This window comes from Syzygium oleosum, unplaced genomic scaffold, assembly GCF_021117445.2.
Source record: "Syzygium oleosum isolate NSW1041296 unplaced genomic scaffold, Sole_v2.1 Sole_v2.22, whole genome shotgun sequence".
Classification (NCBI taxonomy): Eukaryota; Viridiplantae; Streptophyta; class Magnoliopsida; order Myrtales; family Myrtaceae; genus Syzygium; species Syzygium oleosum.
Genome location: NW_026607506.1, coordinates 2,467,168 through 2,485,952, shown reverse-complemented (window position 1 = coordinate 2,485,952; position 18,785 = coordinate 2,467,168). Strand labels below are relative to the sequence as shown.

Below are 18,785 nucleotides of genomic sequence, written 5' to 3'. Positions count from 1 at the left end.
TGTACGCTTCTCCTTTGCGCTTGACCTTTCTTTGTCAATATATCGGCAGGCTGAGTTTGCCTCCCTAAATATGTGCTCCATCCGATAGCTCGACGATCTGCTGAGGAGATTCTTGCATTCGAGAAAGGGCGGCCTTTGTGCTAGAGTATTTTTGCAAGCAATGCCTGCAATGCCATTGCGAGAGCCGAGCTGAATGAAACTTTGGTTTATTGGCATAGTTCTTGATTGCCAAGTCTAGTCATTTGGGACAACATATATAACTTGTGCAGAAATCTCCGTTACCAGAAGAATGTCCGCTTTAGGACATCATTGCCAATTGGTTTCTCTATTTACGAACACAACTTCGTTGATGCCCATCTTGATGTCGTTTGGTATGACAACATGTAACTTGTCACAATTCCAGTGACTAGAGAAATTCACTTCAAAATTTATTCGAAGAAAGTGTCGATGAAGACATCAGAGAGGGACTTGAGACAGCTCGTGACTGCTGACTTTTTTTCTGTAATTCAATTTGGAAGATTTGTTCTTGAGTTTTCGACCAGGGTAATTTGAATTTAAGACAGATTTCACTGGTTGTACTTAGCCCTGGCACAATACTTGGACAAATCGACACATCCTAATTCTCTTCTGATTTCCTTATTACGTCCATGACCAATTCGAGTTTTGAATTGAATTGGATAACCGATTGAGAAAATAGAAAAATATTGGCATTCGAGTTAAATTGAGATAAAATGATGCCTCGTAACAATTAAAAGTATAGGGAAAAGTGCCTTCACCCAATATTAATAGAGTTTTGTATTCATTACATATTTAAGTAATCTGAATTTACTCTTTGATCCATTTGCTTACATTTGATTATTTTGCAATTGCAGACAGAATGTAATACAATTTAGGAGACACATTATTGTCTCTGAAATTTAGCAAAAAACAAAAAGAAGGACGAATAATTCCGTTGCCGGGACTTGAACCCGGGTCTTTCGGGTGAGAGCCGAATATCCTGACCAACTAGACTACAACGGATTTTGATAATTTCGGAATAAATTGATTAATAAAAATATAATATCGCTCAGTGCTCGCTATACAAAGCTTTTAGTGATGATCGCAGATGCCGAAAGGGTTTAAGCCCAGCGCCAGAGCCTCCTCCAAATGGTCGCCCTCCGACACCCCGGCGTCGGCATTGCCCTCCACGCGCCGCCTTCTCCTCCGCTCCTCCGCCGCGCCAGGCCGCCCCCCAAGCTCCACCGCCACCCCCCCGCCCCCTCCGCCGTCACCTGCTCCGCCAGCAGATGGGCCGACCGACTCCTTGCCGACTTCCAGTTCACCACACCCGACTACTCCTCCGCGGCCTCCGCCTCGTCCTCCGCCGCCGCCACCCTCTCCCCCGCGCTCGCGCCTCCCCAGCTCGCCCCTCCTGAGCGCCACGTGTCCGTCCCCATCGACTTCTACCGGGTCCTCGGCGCCGAGCCGCACTTCCTCGGCGACGGCATCCGGCGAGCCTACGAGGCCAGGGCTTCGAAGCCGCCTCAGTACGGCTTCAGCTCGGAGGCTCTCTTCAGCCGCCGCCAGATCCTCCAAGCCGCCTGCGAGACCCTCGCCAATCCTAGCTCCCGGAGGGACTACAACCACGGCCTCGCCGATGACGCGAAGGAGACGATCCTCACGCAGGTCCCTTGGGATAAGGTAACCGTAATTTGATGATGAATCCGGGGAAATGTGACTACAGTTTTGCTTGCTTGAGGAGGTGAATGATCGTTCCTTTGGCTAATCGTGGAATTTGGCGGCGATTGTGTCAGGTTCCGGGAGCTCTGTGTGTGTTGCAAGAGTCAGGGGAGGCCGAGTTGGTGCTCCGGATTGGGGAGGGTTTGTTGAAGGAGAGGTTGCCCAAGGGTTTCAAGCAAGACGTCGTGTTGGTGATGGCGCTTGCTTATGTCGATATGTCGAGGGACGCCATGGCATTGAACCCTCCGGATTTCATCGGCGGCTGCGACGCGCTGGAGAGAGCTCTGAAGCTTTTGCAGGTACTAGGCGATGGATTTTATTGAAGATTTTATCGTATTAATGCTAGGGAGTTGATGGTGGAATTGTTTTGAGAGCGGTGTACTTGCTTTTTGATGTGATTATAACATGTATTGTGTACAGGAGGAAGGTGCAAGTAGCCTTGCACCGGATTTACGAGCACAAATTGATGAGACGCTGGAAGAGATTACTCCGCGGTGTGTTTTGGAACTTCTAGGATTGCCTCTTGGTGATGAGGACAAGACAAGGAGGGAAGAGGGACTTCATGGTGTGCGTAACATATTATGGGCTGTTGGGGGAGGTGGAGCAGCAGCAATTGCTGGGGGATTCACCCGTGAAGACTTTATGAACGAGGCCTTTCTGCGAATGACGGCTACTGAGCAGGTAACAATCTTTTTTCTGTTGCTATTTTCCTTCTTGTGTCTTTGAGTTTCACTGCCTATGGTATAATCTTAACTCTGCTTGTATCTTTTACCTCCAATTGAAGGTGGATCTATTTGCCGCCACACCCGGTAATATTCCAGCAGAAAGTTTTGAAGTGTATGGCGTGGCGCTTGCACTTGTGGCTAATGCATTTGTTGGTAAGAAACCTCATCTCATCCAAGACGCCGATAACCTGTTCCAACAACTTCAGCAGACTAAAGTAGCCTTGGGGAATGCTGCCTCTGTCTACATTCCAAGAGAAAATCGGGAGATAGACTTTGCACTGGAGAGGGGTCTCTGTTCACTCCTTGTGGGGGAGCTTGACGATTGTCGCTCATGGTTGGGGTTGGACAATGTGAACTCACCTTTCAGAGATCCATCCATCGTAGAATTTGTCTTGGAAAACTCAAAGGATGATGAAGACAACGATCTTCCTGGCCTTTGTAAATTGTTGGAGACATGGTTGATGGAAGTAGTTTTTCCTAGATTTAGAGATACCAAAGATATTCAGTTCAAGCTGGGTGATTACTATGATGATCCTACTGTTCTCAGATACTTGGAGAAGCTTGAAGGAGGTGGTAGTTCTCCCTTAGCAGCAGCAGCAGCTATTGCGAAAATTGGTGCTGAAGCTTCTGCAGTTATTGATAATGTTAAAGATAGCGCTATCCAGGCGCTGCGGAAGGTGTTTCCCCTGGGTCTTAGCAAAGAGGATACTGGACTTCAGGAAGATGTGGGACCAGATTACTCGTTTTCTTCTTCAGAATCTACGGAGCCTCTCAGAAGTCCTGATGGGGACGATCTTGCCAACGTTAGTGAGGCTTCTGGAAAAGATGATACAGTGTCAGAAAAAGATGGATATTCAATTACAGATAGAATCAAAGATGCCAGTGTTAAGATCATGTGTGCTGGATTGGTAATTGGGGCAATGACATTGGTTGGCTTAAAATGTATTCCAGCTAGGAGTGGCTCATCCTTGCTTCACAAAGAAGTTGGCTCGGCAATGGCATCTGATGTTTTTAGTAGGGGTATGATCTTGCTTCATTTGCTGCTAATTTTGCCTGGTCAAACTTAATGTCCATTACCTTTATAAAAATGCACACTGTTGTCCATTTATCAGTCTTATCCTATTACTTTTGTGGCATTTGCAAGTTACTTTGTTTATCAAGTCTACTTGTCGGTACTTGGTCATTTTTCGCTGTTTACCAGTCCTAAGATGCTCAAAATGAGTCACGTCTTATGAATTGATCATTAGGTGTGTAAACTTAAAGGTACTTTTCTTGAAATATGACACTCTTCTCCTGAAATTTCTCGTGAACTCCCTTTGGTACTTTTGAGCCTTCTGAAGAGGTCATGTAGTTGATTTGGGTGTTCCTATTTAAAGTTGGGAATTTGCTTTTTTCATTTTCTAGTACTTTTAATGGAAGAGCCTATACTACTACCTTCTATGACATAGTTTTAGACCCTCGAGTTGCAATGTCCCTAGCGTCCTGCACTCTTGGGTAAACATGTTCTGCAGTTAATACTTGATCACTGTGCAGGGTCCTCAATGGATGAACTGTCCGAGGATTCACCTAGAATGGATGCAAAGCTTGCAGAATCTCTTGTTCGCAAGTGGCAGTTCATTAAGTCGCAGGCCTTAGGACCTGATCATAGCCTTGAAAAGTTACCTGAGGTGAGGCAATTCCTTGTTTACATGCTTTAATCTTGATCTTGGACATTTGTTCCATTGACATGAACATTTACGAGCCACCTATCCTTGACAGCTACAACGATAATAAGTCCATGCCTGGGTGATTGTCTTAAGCCTCATTTTTATGCTTTTCTCTGACGCTTGTCATTTTGATAGATAAATGCTGACCACAAGTTGGTGACTAAGAAATAATCATACTACAAAGTGGTATTTAATAGATATGGTAGTATCTTTATCTGCTTCCAAGAAGATCGTATGCCTTGATGAGGGTAGGATGGCAAGAGGCAAGGTTTCATTTGACCCTCGATGTGCCAAGGAATTTTATAATTTGACGTCAGATTTTGCCTTGATTAATGGTAGAGGCATAATAAAAATTTAATTGGTTGATGAGAATCTGGTGGAGACATTCTTAATGTCCTGATTGATTGATGATATTTTGCTGAGCATCTAGTGAAGAGATGTCATGCTCGTTCTCAGATGGGAGATTTGGAAAAATTAAGGTTCGGAATTCAGATGATCAACATCCACATGAAGAGGGAATTAAAAAATTTTGACTTGTATGTGCATGCAATTTTCCTTCTATTAAGCCTTTACAGGACATTTCCAGTATTCCTGTCTCCTAAATGGGAGATATGAAGCATTTTCTCCTTGTGGAATTGTGTAGACTTTTTTTTTTTTTTCGGATGTAGAATTGTGTAGACTGCAATCTGCATAAGTTGCTCTTTGTATGCCTCATATTCCATTACTTTGATCACCATATGATTTGCATTCCATTCGGGATGGACGAATAGATTGTCTCTGCTGTAGAGCCATGGGAATGCCCAAACCTTGTGGTTATCATTTGTCCCAACAGGGTTCAAGCATAATCAGATGATGGAAAGTTCCAAGTTTCAACTTCTGATGTGTAACTTCTGACCAAAAAAAAAAAAAAAAAATTCTGATGTGTAACTTGACATTCGCAGTTTGTTTCCCAATGTCGAGAAAGTATGTGCAATTTGTAACTAACTTGACGTTTCTGGCAGGTGTTGGATGGTCAAATGTTAAAAATCTGGACGAATCGTGCGGCTGAAATTGCTCATAACGGTTGGTTCTGGGATTACTCTCTGATTAGTCTGACCATCGACAGTGTGACTCTGTCCATGGATGGAAGGCGTGCAACCGTGGAGGCTACTCTCGAAGAGTCGGCCCGCCTAACCGATGTTAATCATCCGGAGCGAAATGACTCATACGATAAGATCTACACCACTAGATATGAAATGTCCCATGCCGATTCAGATTGGAAAATTACTGAAGGCGCTGTGCTTAAATCTTAAATGATTTTGAGTGGTTTGTGCCGTAAATGTTTACTGTAGTTTTGATATCTTGTTCATTTCATCATCTGCGTATAATTGATGGCGAGAGTTCGCTCCAAATACTGTTTCTCTTTCATCTTCCTTTTCCATTACAGGCTTGAAAGATATTCGACGGCCGTGTGCATGCGTGCATGTATCTGTGCTTTGATATATAGCGAGCACGCCGAGTAGCTTGATGGAGCTTGGACCGTCCGATACTCGAGGATCTCTCCCGATCAAATGAACAACAAAAATAATTTCAGAAGCTAAATATCGAACAACAAAAAGATCACGAAATGAATGCTGAACTTCAATTCTTGTACTTGAGGATCTCTCTGGAGCATTTGAACAAGCTACCTGCTGCTAATAGTGTTCGATACAATCACCTTCTCTTCACCAGTAATTGCCGCAAGAACACTCACCATCCTTGAAATGATGAAACCTCTTTCCATCTCTCACCACAATCTCTCTCCCCACCAATCTGCTCATAAACTTGAACGCGCTGTGACAATCCCCACAGATCCTGAGGTTCTTGAAGACCCTAACCGTGGCTCCCCGGGGAAGCCTCATGAGCCCGTATGCGACCGCGAGTTTCTCACTGTGGGTGGCCAGCGCGTGCTCTTTGTACTCGGCCTCCATATCGTGCAACACGTGCTTTGTGTCGGGGACGTATCCCAGTTTTCTCATCTCGAGCCCCAACTCCTCCAGGTAAGTGTATATTTCCCGTACCTCGGGGTGCATGGCGTCGTTCACCAGGAAGACATGGACTTTGCTTTCAACTTCGACCCAACTGCATCCGGGCTCCTTCTTCACCCCTCTCTCCCTCATCAATTTCCTTACTTCGGCCACTTGATCCCAGCGACCCGCATTTGCGTACATGTTGGATAAAAGTATATAGGTTCCGTCGTGTTGAGGAATCAATTTGAAAAGCTTTTCCGCGGCTTCAATCCCTAAATCCATGTTATTATGGATTCTACAGCCAGCAAGAAATGACTCCCAAATTGGTGCACCAGCCGGGGACGGCATCGATTCGATTACTTCCTTTGCTTCGCGAAACCTCCCAGCTCGACACAACAAGTCGATCAAACGGGCATAATGATCCTCACCAGGTGTGATGCCGTAAACACTACGCATTATGTCAAAGTACCGTCGGCCTTCTTTTACTAGACCACCGTGGCTACAAGCGGAGAGAACTGTGAGGAAACTAATCCGATCAGGGACTATATCTTCCTCCAGCATTTCATCAAATAGCTCAATAGCTCGAGAACTGTGTCCATGTTGCCCAAGCGCTGCAATCATCGCATTCCAAGAGACCGAATCCAGAAATGGCATAGTCAAGAAAACACGATGGGCCGCCTCCACGACGCCACCTCGTGCGTACATTGTGATTAGAGCATTCCCTGCAGAGAGGCTTGAATCATGTCCTAGACTTACGACCTGAGCATGGAGCTGGCGTCCATGCTCCAAAGCTCCAAGCACGGCACAACAAGTTATTGCTCCTGCAAAAGCATAATCACATGGTTCGAAACCTTCCAGCTTCATTTGATTGAACATCTTCAGACCTTCTTCGCCGAACCCATTCTGAGCTAATCCTGATATGATCACCGTCCATGTCAAAAGATTCCTCTCCGGCATCTCACTGAAAAGGGATCTTGCTTCGTCGAGTTGCCGTTCATTCACATACCCGGATACAACCGCATTCCATGAAACAATGTCTCTAACAGGCATAGCATTAAAAACTTTCCGTGCTTCACCAAATTTCCCAAATTTCATATATAGAGTGATCAATGAATTATTCACTGACAAAGAAAAATGTTGTGTAGGGTTGGATTCTGTTTTCAGAATGTAGGTATGAACTTGCTTCCCATGGCCCAATAGTCCAGCATTAGCACAGGCACATATTACGCTTGTGAAAGTAAACTCGTCCAAGTGAGTTTCTAATAAATGCATCTTCCTGAACAGGTCCAGGGCTTCATCAAACCTTCCGTGATGCACATAACCCGAAATCATCGCATTGCACGCAACTCCCGAATTTTCTGTCATGGCATCGAGAAACTCACGCCCTGCATCGAGGTCATGGTTCCTCACATATCCCGCAATAATTGTTGTCCATGTTACATCGTCTCTCTGGGGCATCTCACTGAACAACCTTCTCGCTGCACCCATCAACGACGGGGACGAAACCAGTGGAGACGACGCGCACTTGACGTGAACAGAAATGAGCGCATTCACCACGGAAGTAACGCATCCAGTCCCGGACTTCACAACCGCGCAATGCATTTGATGGCAGTGCCTTTCACCATCAGCGATCAGCGACGCGGCAGCAAGCACGCTTGTGAATGTATAGTCATCAGGCTTAAAGCCATGCCGCCTCATGTCAAGGAACAGCCCCACCGCGGCATGGCCGTCGTTGTTATGGCAACAGCCGGTGATCATGGCATTGTAGCAAACGGTGTCCCTCATGCCCAATGGGGTCGCGTCAAACATCTCCCTCGCCAACTTCAGACCCCCCGCGCCAGCGTACGCCGCGATCAGCGTCGTCCTGGCGACGACGTCCGGCTGGGGAATTCCGTCGAACAGGTGGCGGGCGTAGCCGACGTTCGAGGACTTGCAGTACGCGTCGATCAGGCGGTTGAGGATGTGGCCGCGGGGCTGCAGCCCGGAGGCGATCATGTGGGCGTGGACGGCGCGGGCCACCGAGTGGGAAGTGGGTGCCCCGGGGCGGCATTGCCGGAGCTGAGCGGCGTAGCGATTGGCGATGATGGCTCGGACGTCTGACGCGCTCTTGGGGTTCATTGGGGTCGTCAAGAGTCATGGTTTTGCGCCGCTCATTGGACGAGACGAGTCCGAGGGTTGTCGGATAGAGGGAGAGACTTGGGTCGGCCAAGAGAGGCAGGGTATGTTCTGTTCGGAGGCTGTTGGTCGGTCATGGAATGCAGCACTGCTGCTTTGTCTTGATGACATTATGTTTGGCATGTACTTATATAGATTGTTTTGTACTGTAGAGTACATTGGATGTAGATGTATCAGATTTTTGAAAGTGATAATGACACAAATGGTCTTGCAACTATAGCCCAATGTGAAATATGATTTATGAACTTTAGCCCGATGTGTAATGTGGTCCATGATTTGATTTCCGAACTTTTGATACATGTTCAACTTAGCTTCTGATTTTTCATATAGTTCCAGGACTAAGTTACAAATGTACCAAAAGTTCAGGAACCACATTGCTCATTGGACCAAAGTTTATTGACCAATTTTGTTATTTAAAATTTTGAAAAATGTCTCGATAGGTCATTTTTGGAAAATCATTAGGTCAAAAAGTGCAATCGAGTCTTAAAACTTGTCTTTGTAATAAAGTCTTTCCATTAATTTCGTCCAACTTGACAAACAAAAAGTACTAACAACTTGTCTTTATAACTTGATTGCACTTTTTGAAAATTTTAGGATTTAATTGGCATTTTCCTAACAAGTTTTAAGACTTCCAGTGCACTTATCCTTAAAAAAACTAGGGAAAAAACCACCAAAACCCCCAAACTTTTCCACTTGTGACACATTTACCCCGAACTTTTTTTTGTGACACCAAAAACCCCCAACTTTGTTATTTGTGACACATTTACCCCAATATACATTGTCCATGGGCATTTTCGTCTTTTTAGCTTTTTCTTTTACTTTTTACTTTTTTTTCTTTCCGGCGAGAGGCCGCCCTCTCTCGGCGTCGGGCGAGGCTCGCCCTCGTCTCGCCCGGGCGAGGGCGAGCCTCGCCCGACGCCGGCGAGCCTCGCCCGACGCCGGCGAGCCTCGCCTCGCTCGCCCGGAGTGAGGGCGAGCCTCGCCGACGGCGGCGAGGAGGCGAGCCTCGCCCTTGCCTGGGCGAGGGAGGGCGAGCCTCGCCCGACGCCGGCGAGCCTCGCCCTCGCCGGAAAGAAAAAAAAAGTAAAAAGTAAAAGAAAAAGCTAAAAAGACGAAAATGCCCATGGACAATGTATATTGGGGTAAATGTGTCACAAATAATAAAGTTTGGGGTTTTTGGTGTCACAAAAAAAAGTTCGGGGTAAATGTGTCACAAATGGAAAAGTTTGGGGTTTTTGGTGGTTTTTTCCCAAAAAACTATCCATCTTCACATTTTTTTTTCCGTAAATCGCTTAAAAAAATATTTTGAGCACATCAAAAAGCCATTTATTGCAATTACTAGGGGTGAGCATGGTCCGGGTGGGCGGTTCCCACCCCAGAACCGTGGACTGCCTGCTAAGGACCGGTTCAAAAAAATTGGAACCGAGAACCACCCGTCGATTCCATGGACCCACCCGAGAACCGGACCACCAGTCCGGTCCGGTTTCCGGGTGGATCCATGGAACCGGTCCTGTCAAGTTTTCGGAGGACACTTTCAATAACAAGACTGCAACCAATTGCACGCAAAGAACAATGCCAATTGCACGCAAAGAAGCTGAGAAATTCATCATCCTTTCGGACGACACTTTCAATAACAAGACTGTAACCCACAAAACGCAAGGAAATTCACAGAAAGACTAGTACTTTCACGACCAAATCACTAGCAAATGTCAACAAAGGGCACATGTAATATGGTCTTCAACACCCACAAGTTGCCTAAAAACAGCGAGCGATCTTGCAGAAACGGGCATAGTTCACCATAGTTACGAACTTACGTAGGAATAAAAGCAGCAAACAATTTCTCAGGCTTTGAGTACTCTAAAACTCCAAGTTCCAACCTCCTGAAAGCAAAACAACAATAAGTATAGATGAAGATGATCACACAACATTAGTTATAAATTAGAACTACAAATTGAAATCAAACAATTATTGAAAAATCTCACCACATATATTCCTTTCACTTCAGCTTGTAAACTCTATGTACCGTTGATCTCCACGTTAACATGATCCATATATAACAAAAAGAAGATATTAAATAAAGCATTCACTCATTAGATATACGAAATAATTACAAGATGAAAAGATATGGCCTTACCCAACTCAAACTTTTCCGCATTCTCGATGCACTCTTCAACATTAATAGGCTCGATAACCGCTCTCAACCAATCTTGAGTGCAAATCAAAGCTTCCAAGACTCTAGGAGTCAAAGAACTTCTAAAGACATCAAGCACACGACCAGATGTACTGAAGGTAGACTCTGAAGTAACGGTAGTTACAGGAATAGACAAAATATCTCGAGCCATCAAAGATAGAGTTTTAAACTTTTGACTAGTCATGCTCCACCACATCAAAATGTCAATATCGCGAGCCTCTTCAACTTCAGCTTTAAGATACCGATCGAGTTCATATAAGTTGCCCTCGGACTTCTTTTTCTCCTCGTTAAGAAAGGCTTCATATGATGGCTCTTGCATATAGAAATCCAAACCACAATCTTCCCCTTCATTTCCCTCATCGCAATAAGGATTGCAACTACTACCGGCACTAGTAGAACTCAAAAGTTCACCACCCAAATTCTTGTCACAAGAACCAAGAGAAGATTTCTCATAAATTTAAACAAACGTTCGAGGGCGAACTTCACCTTATCAAACATCTCATCAACTATTGCACTATCATCATAAATGAGTCTACAACAATACCTCACATAATTCATTTTTTTTCTAGGATCCAATGCTACAGCAATCAACACCATCATATTCACTTTCTCAAAACTCCAATAGTATTTGTCAAACTTATCTTTCATTTTCGCACCCATAACTCTCACCCTAGGATCGTAAGCCTTCGCCGCTTCTTTCAGGTAATTGAATAAAGAAGCTATTCCCTCAAAATAATCATTTGAAGTGATATACAAAGTCCCGGACATCTTGTTGATGGCATCATAAAACTTCTTCAAAAATTTGCAAAGAATAATGGCATTTTCCAAATCAACACTATTTGGAGTATCGGAGCTAAGCTCAGTTGAGAAAGAAATATCTTCTTCATCCATCCTTTCAAAAGCTTTTCTTAGCTTTATGGCAGTGTCTAACATTAGCTAAGTGGAGTTCCACCTAGTGGAGACATCAAGACAAACTGAACCCTTATAAGTGATCCTTGTTTTCTCAATGCAATCTTGAAATGCTTTAGCTCTCACGGGAGAACTTCTCACATACATAACAACGTTACGAATATGTGCAATAGAATCGCATACCTCAACTAAGCCATCCCTCACAATCAAGTTTAATATATGAGTCGTGCACCTCATGTGTAAAACTTCACTAACTAAGATCAATAGTTTATCTCTTGCAAACTTTTCTTTCAAATAACCAATGGCAATATCATTCGAACTAGCATTATCCACAATGATTGTTGACACTTTTTTCTCTATTCCCCACTCGTAAATGCATTTCTCAACCATTTTCCCAATATCCCTACCCTTGTGACTAGGCATCACCGCAAAATTTTTGATTCTTTTGTTCAATTTCCAGTTTTTATCAATAAAATGTGCGATGAGACATAAATAGTTCAAATTCTGAAGGGAACTCCATGTATCAGTCGTGAGTGCGATTCTAGAATTAAGCTTACGAAAGGAAGCCTTCAAACTCTTTTTTTCACAAAAATACAACTTCATGCAATCTCTAGCCACCGTAAATCACGACACATGCTTGAAGAGAGGCTGTAATTGATTGATATAATCACGAAATCCAACACGCTCAACCATCGAAAATGGTTGTTCATCAATTATAATCATTCGAACTAGCATTTCCCTACATTTCTCCTGATCAAACTTCCATGTCGTTAAAAAACTAGCACTTCCAGTACTAGTATTTCCCCCTATCATTTGATTCCCATATACTTTATGTGATGCAAACAATTTTTGCTTCTTATCTATATTGCGAGGATACTTAGGGCACTTTCTCAAATGCTTCAACATAGTTGAAGTACCATTATCAACATGGTACAAATACTTGGTCCTACAATAATTGCAAAACATTTGAAGTTTCCCGTTCTCGTCAGTTTTGCCTTTACGAAAATGAAACCAAGCTATTGATTTTCGCTTACTAGACTGAGGATAAGAACCGGATACCTTATATGTATTGGATGCCTCTTCAAAGTCATCTTCCCCTCCTTCATGTTCTAGTGATTATGATTCAATTATTGGTGTTATCTCATCATAGGATTTCTCTACTTCCATTGACATGTTAATAGATCACCTGCTCAAATCAAGCAACATATCATCAACGGATAAAAGTTAAAGTCATCCAAGATTCAAAACTAAAGCCATAAAATTCATCTAAACGACTCCGAAACGCAAAAAAATGACGTCTGTCATAGCCAAAGGCTGTGGGTATTGATCAGCAGCTTGTTTCCACACAACCAACCAAATTTCAGCCCATTCCAAGCTTGTCCATCTAAGTGCATCATTCTGTAAATGATTTTTAATGGTAGTTTCTCCAACTAAACTACCCATTTACAACCCAGAGCAGCAAATGCAGAGGACAACCGGCGAATTTGACCAACCCACGTCGAGAATCGCACAAAACAGAGATGCTACCAAAGCACCGAAACACGCGAAAGAGGAATTTGCACGAAACCGAGATGCTACCGAAGCACTGAAACACGCGAAAGAGGAATTCATGCAGCATAACATCCAAAGCCCAGCAAAGTGTGCGTGTTTCTTCACACACGTAAACCCTCACATTCAGGCAAAACGAAGCCACACCCTGCAGAGAATCGAGAGAGCAGCAAATGCAGAGGACAACCGGCTAAGAGAGATAGCGAGAGAGCAGACTTGGCAGTCGCAGTGGAAGAGACGGAGACGGAGACCGGCGGACCCGACGGAGACGGAGATCGGGAGATGGAGACGGAGACGGTGAGAGTCGGAGAGGAGAGAGTATCGGAGACTGAGAGGCGTCGACCAAGAGTGAGATTGTGAGAGAGAGAGTATCCTAATTAAGGGTTTTGGATTTTTTTAATTAAAAATTAAATATATTATATTATATATATCATACCGATCAGGTCCGGGTGGGCGGTTCCATACCCGGAACCGGGAACCGGACCCATACCCACCGGTTCCAAAAAATTGGAACCAAGAACTGGACCGAAACCCTTAGGAACCACCGGTTCCGGTCCGGTTCTGAGCCGTCCCGGGTGGTCTGGGTGGGTCTCGGGTTTTTTTGCACACCCCTAGCAATTACATTGTATTGTGACCTCCCTCCCTGCCAAAATTTGAATTTAAAAGATATTTTAAGCCTCTAAACCTATGAAAATGAACATATACAACCTAGTGATCGACATCCATACATAGACGTTTCGCGCTAAAAAAAAAAATCGCGTGCTCAAGTCGCAAAATCTACAAAAAAAAAAGTCGTGATTTAGCCTCTTTTGTTTTAGTAATAATTGCATGAAATTCAAAATCTTTTCTTTTCGTAAACAACTACAAAAAAAGACTACTGGTTAAATTTCATATATTCTCAATCGTCTGACGGTACAATCACATGTAGATGATGATATAAAATAATTAATTCCTCTTAAATGACAATTACAAATTTCAATAATTAGTATTCCAAAGGGATAATGACACAAGCAGTCCCTGAACTTTGACCCAATGTGTAATTTGATCCCTGAACTTTTAATTTGTTCAATGTAGTCCCTGAACTTTAGGCTAATGTTCAATATGGTCCCTGAACATTTATTTTGTTCAATATCATCCTTGAACTTTTAGTACATGTTCAATTCAGTTCCCAAGCTATATGAAAATGTTTGATGCAGTCATTTTTATTAATTCAAGTTCAGGGACTACATTGAACATTTTCATATAGTTCAGGGACTGAATTGAATATGTACCAAAAGTTTAGGGATGATACTGAACAAAATAAAAGTTTAGGGATCATATTGCATATTGGGTTAAAGTTCAGGAACTATATTAAATAAATTAAAAATTTAGGGATCAAATTGCATATTGGACCAAAGTTCAGGACTGATTGTGCTATTTTGCCTATTCCAAATTGCCATAGCCATCTCTCCTTTGGCTGTCCACACCTAGCAATGCAAGGAAAGGAAAGGACCCATTCTCTCTACAGGGGGGAAAAAGCGAAAGGTCACGGCGGAATCAAATCGGCTTCTTTATTAGTTTCCATTTGTCCAAAGCCATCGTCATTCATGCCGTTATAAAAGTAGTAGGCCCATTATTTTAAAAGTCAATGAATTTAAATTGAAAAAAAAACCGTGATTAAAATTTAATTTTACTGCCGATTCAAATTTCCAACAAAAGAAAAGAAAAACGCAACCTTTAAAAAAAATATTAGACCTCAATCAAACTGCTCATCGATAGGCAAGGCGTCCACATTTACCTGCCCAACATAAACCCACAAAACAATCCCTCGTTGAGTCAATTCTCATGCGAAACGATCGCTTTTCTCGTTGGGTGTACCGCTCTGTATCTCAATTCCAGAAACCCCTCTATGTTCGAGACTTGTATAGGACATTTTGCAAACAAGTGCATGTCACATTTTTGCTCCTCCCCCATAAAAAAAAAAAAGAGCTGGGATTATATTGGATATCGGTGGAGTCCCCATATAGAAATTACAGATCTTCAAAGAGAGATATTTGAACTTTAATGAGGTGTCCTGCAAAATGTTCCACTGTCATAAAATCTTTTAAATACTTTTCCGTCGAAATTGATCTCACTTTTTAAGACAATGTAGCTAGCTTCTGAAAGCATATCGAATGCATGAACTTAAGCGCGGTTATAACCTATGTGCAATGATCTCGATATGAACTATAACCGCGTGAGAAATCGACACGGATGAACACAATTAAAGTATACATCGCACCAGCAAAACCATGCAAAAAAATTTACCTTATTATTTCCACCAAATCCCTAATGATTAGCAACGATCATTAAGGAAATGCCCGTCAAGGGAAGAGGACGGTTGGGAAAAATTGGAAAGGAAATGATGACACCCACCATGCCAACTGTCATTGCCCAACCGCCAACCAATTTGCAAATCCCCTAAAAAAATCAAAAAAATAAACAAAAAATTAAAATTAAATTAAATCAAAATGGAATGAAATAAAGCAAAAAAAAATAAAAAATGAAAAATGAAAAAGCGACACCCTTTATGGCACAGTCTTCCCTGTGAATCAATCAATCATCATCGCCTTCGTTTCCACATCTTCTCGTCCCAACACGACCTCCGTTAACAAGAAAAAAAAAACCAGAGCTTGTCGCTCGTTTCGCCTTCAAAGTTCGCTCCTTTTTCCACGGGAGAATCGACATGGACTGACCCTTCAATCGCCGCATTGCGACCTCGCCGTCGGCGGTCGATTTGGCCGGAATCTCTACCCCCCTCTCCCCCTTTTGCCCCGCGTCCGGCGAAACCCTAGTGGGGGGGCCCGGAATGGCGTCGTCCAGGGGCAGCAGATCGGAGAAGGTGAAGCGGATCTTCCAGCAATTCGACGGGAACCGCGACGGGGGGCTCAACCGGGAGGAGATGGCCGCGCTCGTGGTCGCCGTGAACCCCAGGGTCAAGTTCAGCGACGAGCAGATCAACGCGATCCTGGACGAGGTGTTCAAGACCTACGGGGAGTACATCGACGGCGAGAAGGGGCTCACCTACGAGGGCCTGCTGCGGACCTACGACGACGGCGCCGGCGACGTGGACCGCGACTTCGACGCGCTGGGGCTCGAGCTCGGCCCCGACGACGGCAAGAACAAGGAGGTGAGGTCCGGGTCGGACGAGGTGTCGTCGTCGATCGCGGACGAGAGGGCGATGGAGACGCAGAAGAAGCAGAGGACGGCGGCTTGGGCCGTGTCGCCTAATCACGGGATAGTGTTCGACGATACTTGGAAGATTGTGGACGGTTTGGAGATTCTGGTGAAGAGATTGAAGGCGAAGCAGGCCAAGGATGGGAAACTGAAGGGTGATAATTTGGACGCGTTTTCGGATGCCGGTTGGTCGAGGGAGTTGGGGCCGTCGTCGGACATTTCGGAGAAAAGGGTGTTTTGGGAGGAATCGGGGCACGATTACGCCCTCTTCGTGAAGGAATTGGGGGTTTTGAGGAGCCGGGCCGACGGGGCGAGGTCGAGAGAGGAGGCTTTCGATGGGCACATGGCAATAGGTAGGGTTTTGTATGAGCACCAGCTGTTTAAGGAGGCTTTGGTGAGCTTTAAGAGAGCTTGTGAGTTGCAACCGGTGGATGTTAGGCCCCATTTCAGGGCTGGAAACTGCCTGTACGTTCTTGGCAGGTACAAAGAAGCTAAGGAAGAGTTCTTGCTGGCTCTCGAGGCTGCTGAGGCTGATGGGAATCAATGGGGTTATCTACTTCCTCAGATTTATGTCAATCTGGGGATTGCACTTGAAGGTGAAGGTATGGTTCTAAGTGCTTGTGAGTATTATAGGGAAGCTGCAATACTTTGTCCTACTCATTTTAGGGCTCTTAAGCTTTTGGGGAGTGCCCTTTTTGGGGTAGGAGAGTATAGGGCAGCCGTGAAGGCTTTAGAAGAGGCTATTTTTATGAAACCTGACTATGCCGATGCACATTGTGATCTGGCCTCGGCTTTGCATTCAATGGGCGAGGACGAGAGAGCGATTGAGGTGTTCCAGAAAGCTATCGATTTAAAACCGGGTCATGTTGATGCTTTGTATAATCTGGGTGGCCTTTATATGGACTTGGGTAGGTTCCAGAGGGCTTCGGAAATGTATGCTAGGGTTTTGGCTGTGTGGCCCAATCATTGGCGTGCACAATTGAATAAGGCTGTCTCCTTGCTGGGTGCTGGTGAAACTGAGGAAGCGAAGAAGGCGCTGAAGGAAGCACTGAAGATGACCAACAGAGTGGAACTGCACGATGCGATTGCCCATCTGAAGCAGCTGCAGAAGAAGAAGGTGAAGAGTAATGGAGGTGCCAATGGAGAAGTAGCCTTTGTGGTTGTCGAAGCTTCTAAGTTTAAGACTGTAGGTGAGAAAACTACAGTGAGGCAGGATTTGGCTAATGCTCTGCAAATTAGAGCTTTTCAGAGGGTTACTAGGTTAGGCCGTTGCGATGTTGAGCTTCTAAGCAAAGAAATGTCGGAAAAAGACGTGCCTGTTTCCTATTCTGGAACTGGTGTTCCGGAGAAATCGATACGCAAACCAAATTTGGAAGAAATCCTCCGGAGGCTACTGAATTTTCTGAAGCCCGAAACCTTTCAAGGAGCTGTCAAAGCCATAAATGAGAGGATTCTCTCTGTCTTAGATGAGAATGGCTCAGGTAGGGTTGATCTCGGCATGTTTTATGCAATTCTCGCTCCCGTTTGTGGTGGCTCGCCGGAAAAACGAAAACGGGTTGCTTATGATGCGCTGTTGTGGCGATGCATAAGTGAAGGCGCTTCTCCATCCCAGATAAGAAAAGTTGATGCTACTGCATACATCAAATTGCTGAGGGCTATTTATATTCCTTCAAGTGGGATTAGTGAAATACTTGAGGTGCATGGAGAGATGGATTCTTCGATGGTGTCTTTATCGGACTTCCTTCTAATGTTCGATGACCGAGACTGGGGTTTTGGTATCATCTCTACTTTGATAAAGCTTGAGAATGGGGATAGAAATAGACATGGTAACCACGTTTGCTCTGTTTGCCGCTATCCGATCATTGGATCTCGATTCAAGGAAACAAAATCTCATTTTAGTTTGTGTAATCAGTGCTATAGCGAGGGAAAGGTACCCTCGGCGCATAAGCAGGAAGAGTACAGATTTAAAGAGTATGGGAGTGAGGCAGAGGCGATGAAGGACAAGTGTATGTGCTTTAATTTGCAATCCCAAACAGAATCCTAGCGTAGCGGTCGTCAACTTTTTTGTTTGTTTATAATGTACTGTGCGTCGTTCTTTCTGTTTGACCGGTGTGGAATATATAGTTAATTGTGTTAGTTCGGCGTCACGCCCTTGTAATTAATCACTGTCGGTTCTACTTGCTTTTTCTTATCTTTTTGAAATGATAACTGTAGAGCTCTCTCATTTCCTCTATTGCACATCATCTAGCCACATTCTATCTCATAACGCTTCGCTTAGTGGTCTGTTGTCTCGAGCTTTTGGTTCTGTTAGATTACAGACTTGTGCATGAAACTTGGTGCACTCGGCTCATTTTAGGATGAAACTGCAGGAGTTATTTTTCTCTTTGAAGTTACACTCATGGTGAGTTTAATTGCCAGTCAGGCCATAAAAGTCGAAATGACTTTTTAGTGCTATCGGTCCAGTAAACAAGTCTAATCTTTTACTAGTGTTCATGAACGTTGACGACTGCTTAGAGTTTTACTTCTGGAGATCATGAATGCCAAGAACGTGTATTTACCAGATTCAAGTATGGATCTAAGTTCTCACATATTTCCGTGTAACTTTGGGAGACAAGATTGACTAGCAAGT

At 44.1% G+C, this 18,785-nt stretch overlaps 3 protein-coding genes and 1 non-coding gene across 4 annotated transcripts in view; 2 read left to right on the top strand and 2 right to left on the bottom strand.

The window, feature by feature from the left end:
- Positions 1–18,389, top strand: part of LOC115669845 (uncharacterized TPR repeat-containing protein At1g05150-like) — a 51,860-nt gene extending 33,471 nt beyond the window's left edge. The window contains exon 2 of the mRNA XM_030590988.2: positions 15,775–18,389. Within this exon, the coding sequence (XP_030446848.1) occupies positions 15,789–18,200 (2,412 nt within the window). The 5' untranslated portion in view covers positions 15,775–15,788 and the 3' untranslated portion in view covers positions 18,201–18,389. The remainder of the gene's footprint in view (positions 1–15,774) is intronic.
- On the bottom strand, positions 948–1,020 carry TRNAE-CUC (transfer RNA glutamic acid (anticodon CUC)). Its single transcript has one exon. It is a non-coding gene; the product is annotated as a tRNA-Glu (tRNA).
- LOC115669833 (protein ACCUMULATION AND REPLICATION OF CHLOROPLASTS 6, chloroplastic) lies at positions 1,105–5,541 on the top strand. The gene is made up of 6 exons (XM_030590979.2): positions 1,105–1,680; positions 1,794–2,018; positions 2,140–2,400; positions 2,504–3,464; positions 3,978–4,111; positions 5,152–5,541. The coding sequence occupies exons 1-6, from the start codon at positions 1,147–1,149 to the stop codon at positions 5,440–5,442; spliced, it is 2,406 nt and encodes an 801-aa protein (XP_030446839.2). The 5' UTR covers positions 1,105–1,146; the 3' UTR covers positions 5,443–5,541.
- On the bottom strand, positions 5,850–8,428 carry LOC115669834 (pentatricopeptide repeat-containing protein At1g25360). Its single transcript, XM_030590980.2, has one exon. The coding sequence runs from the start codon at positions 8,254–8,256 to the stop codon at positions 5,854–5,856; it is 2,403 nt and encodes an 800-aa protein (XP_030446840.2). The 5' UTR covers positions 8,257–8,428; the 3' UTR covers positions 5,850–5,853.
- Positions 18,390–18,785: the final 396 nt, after the last annotated feature.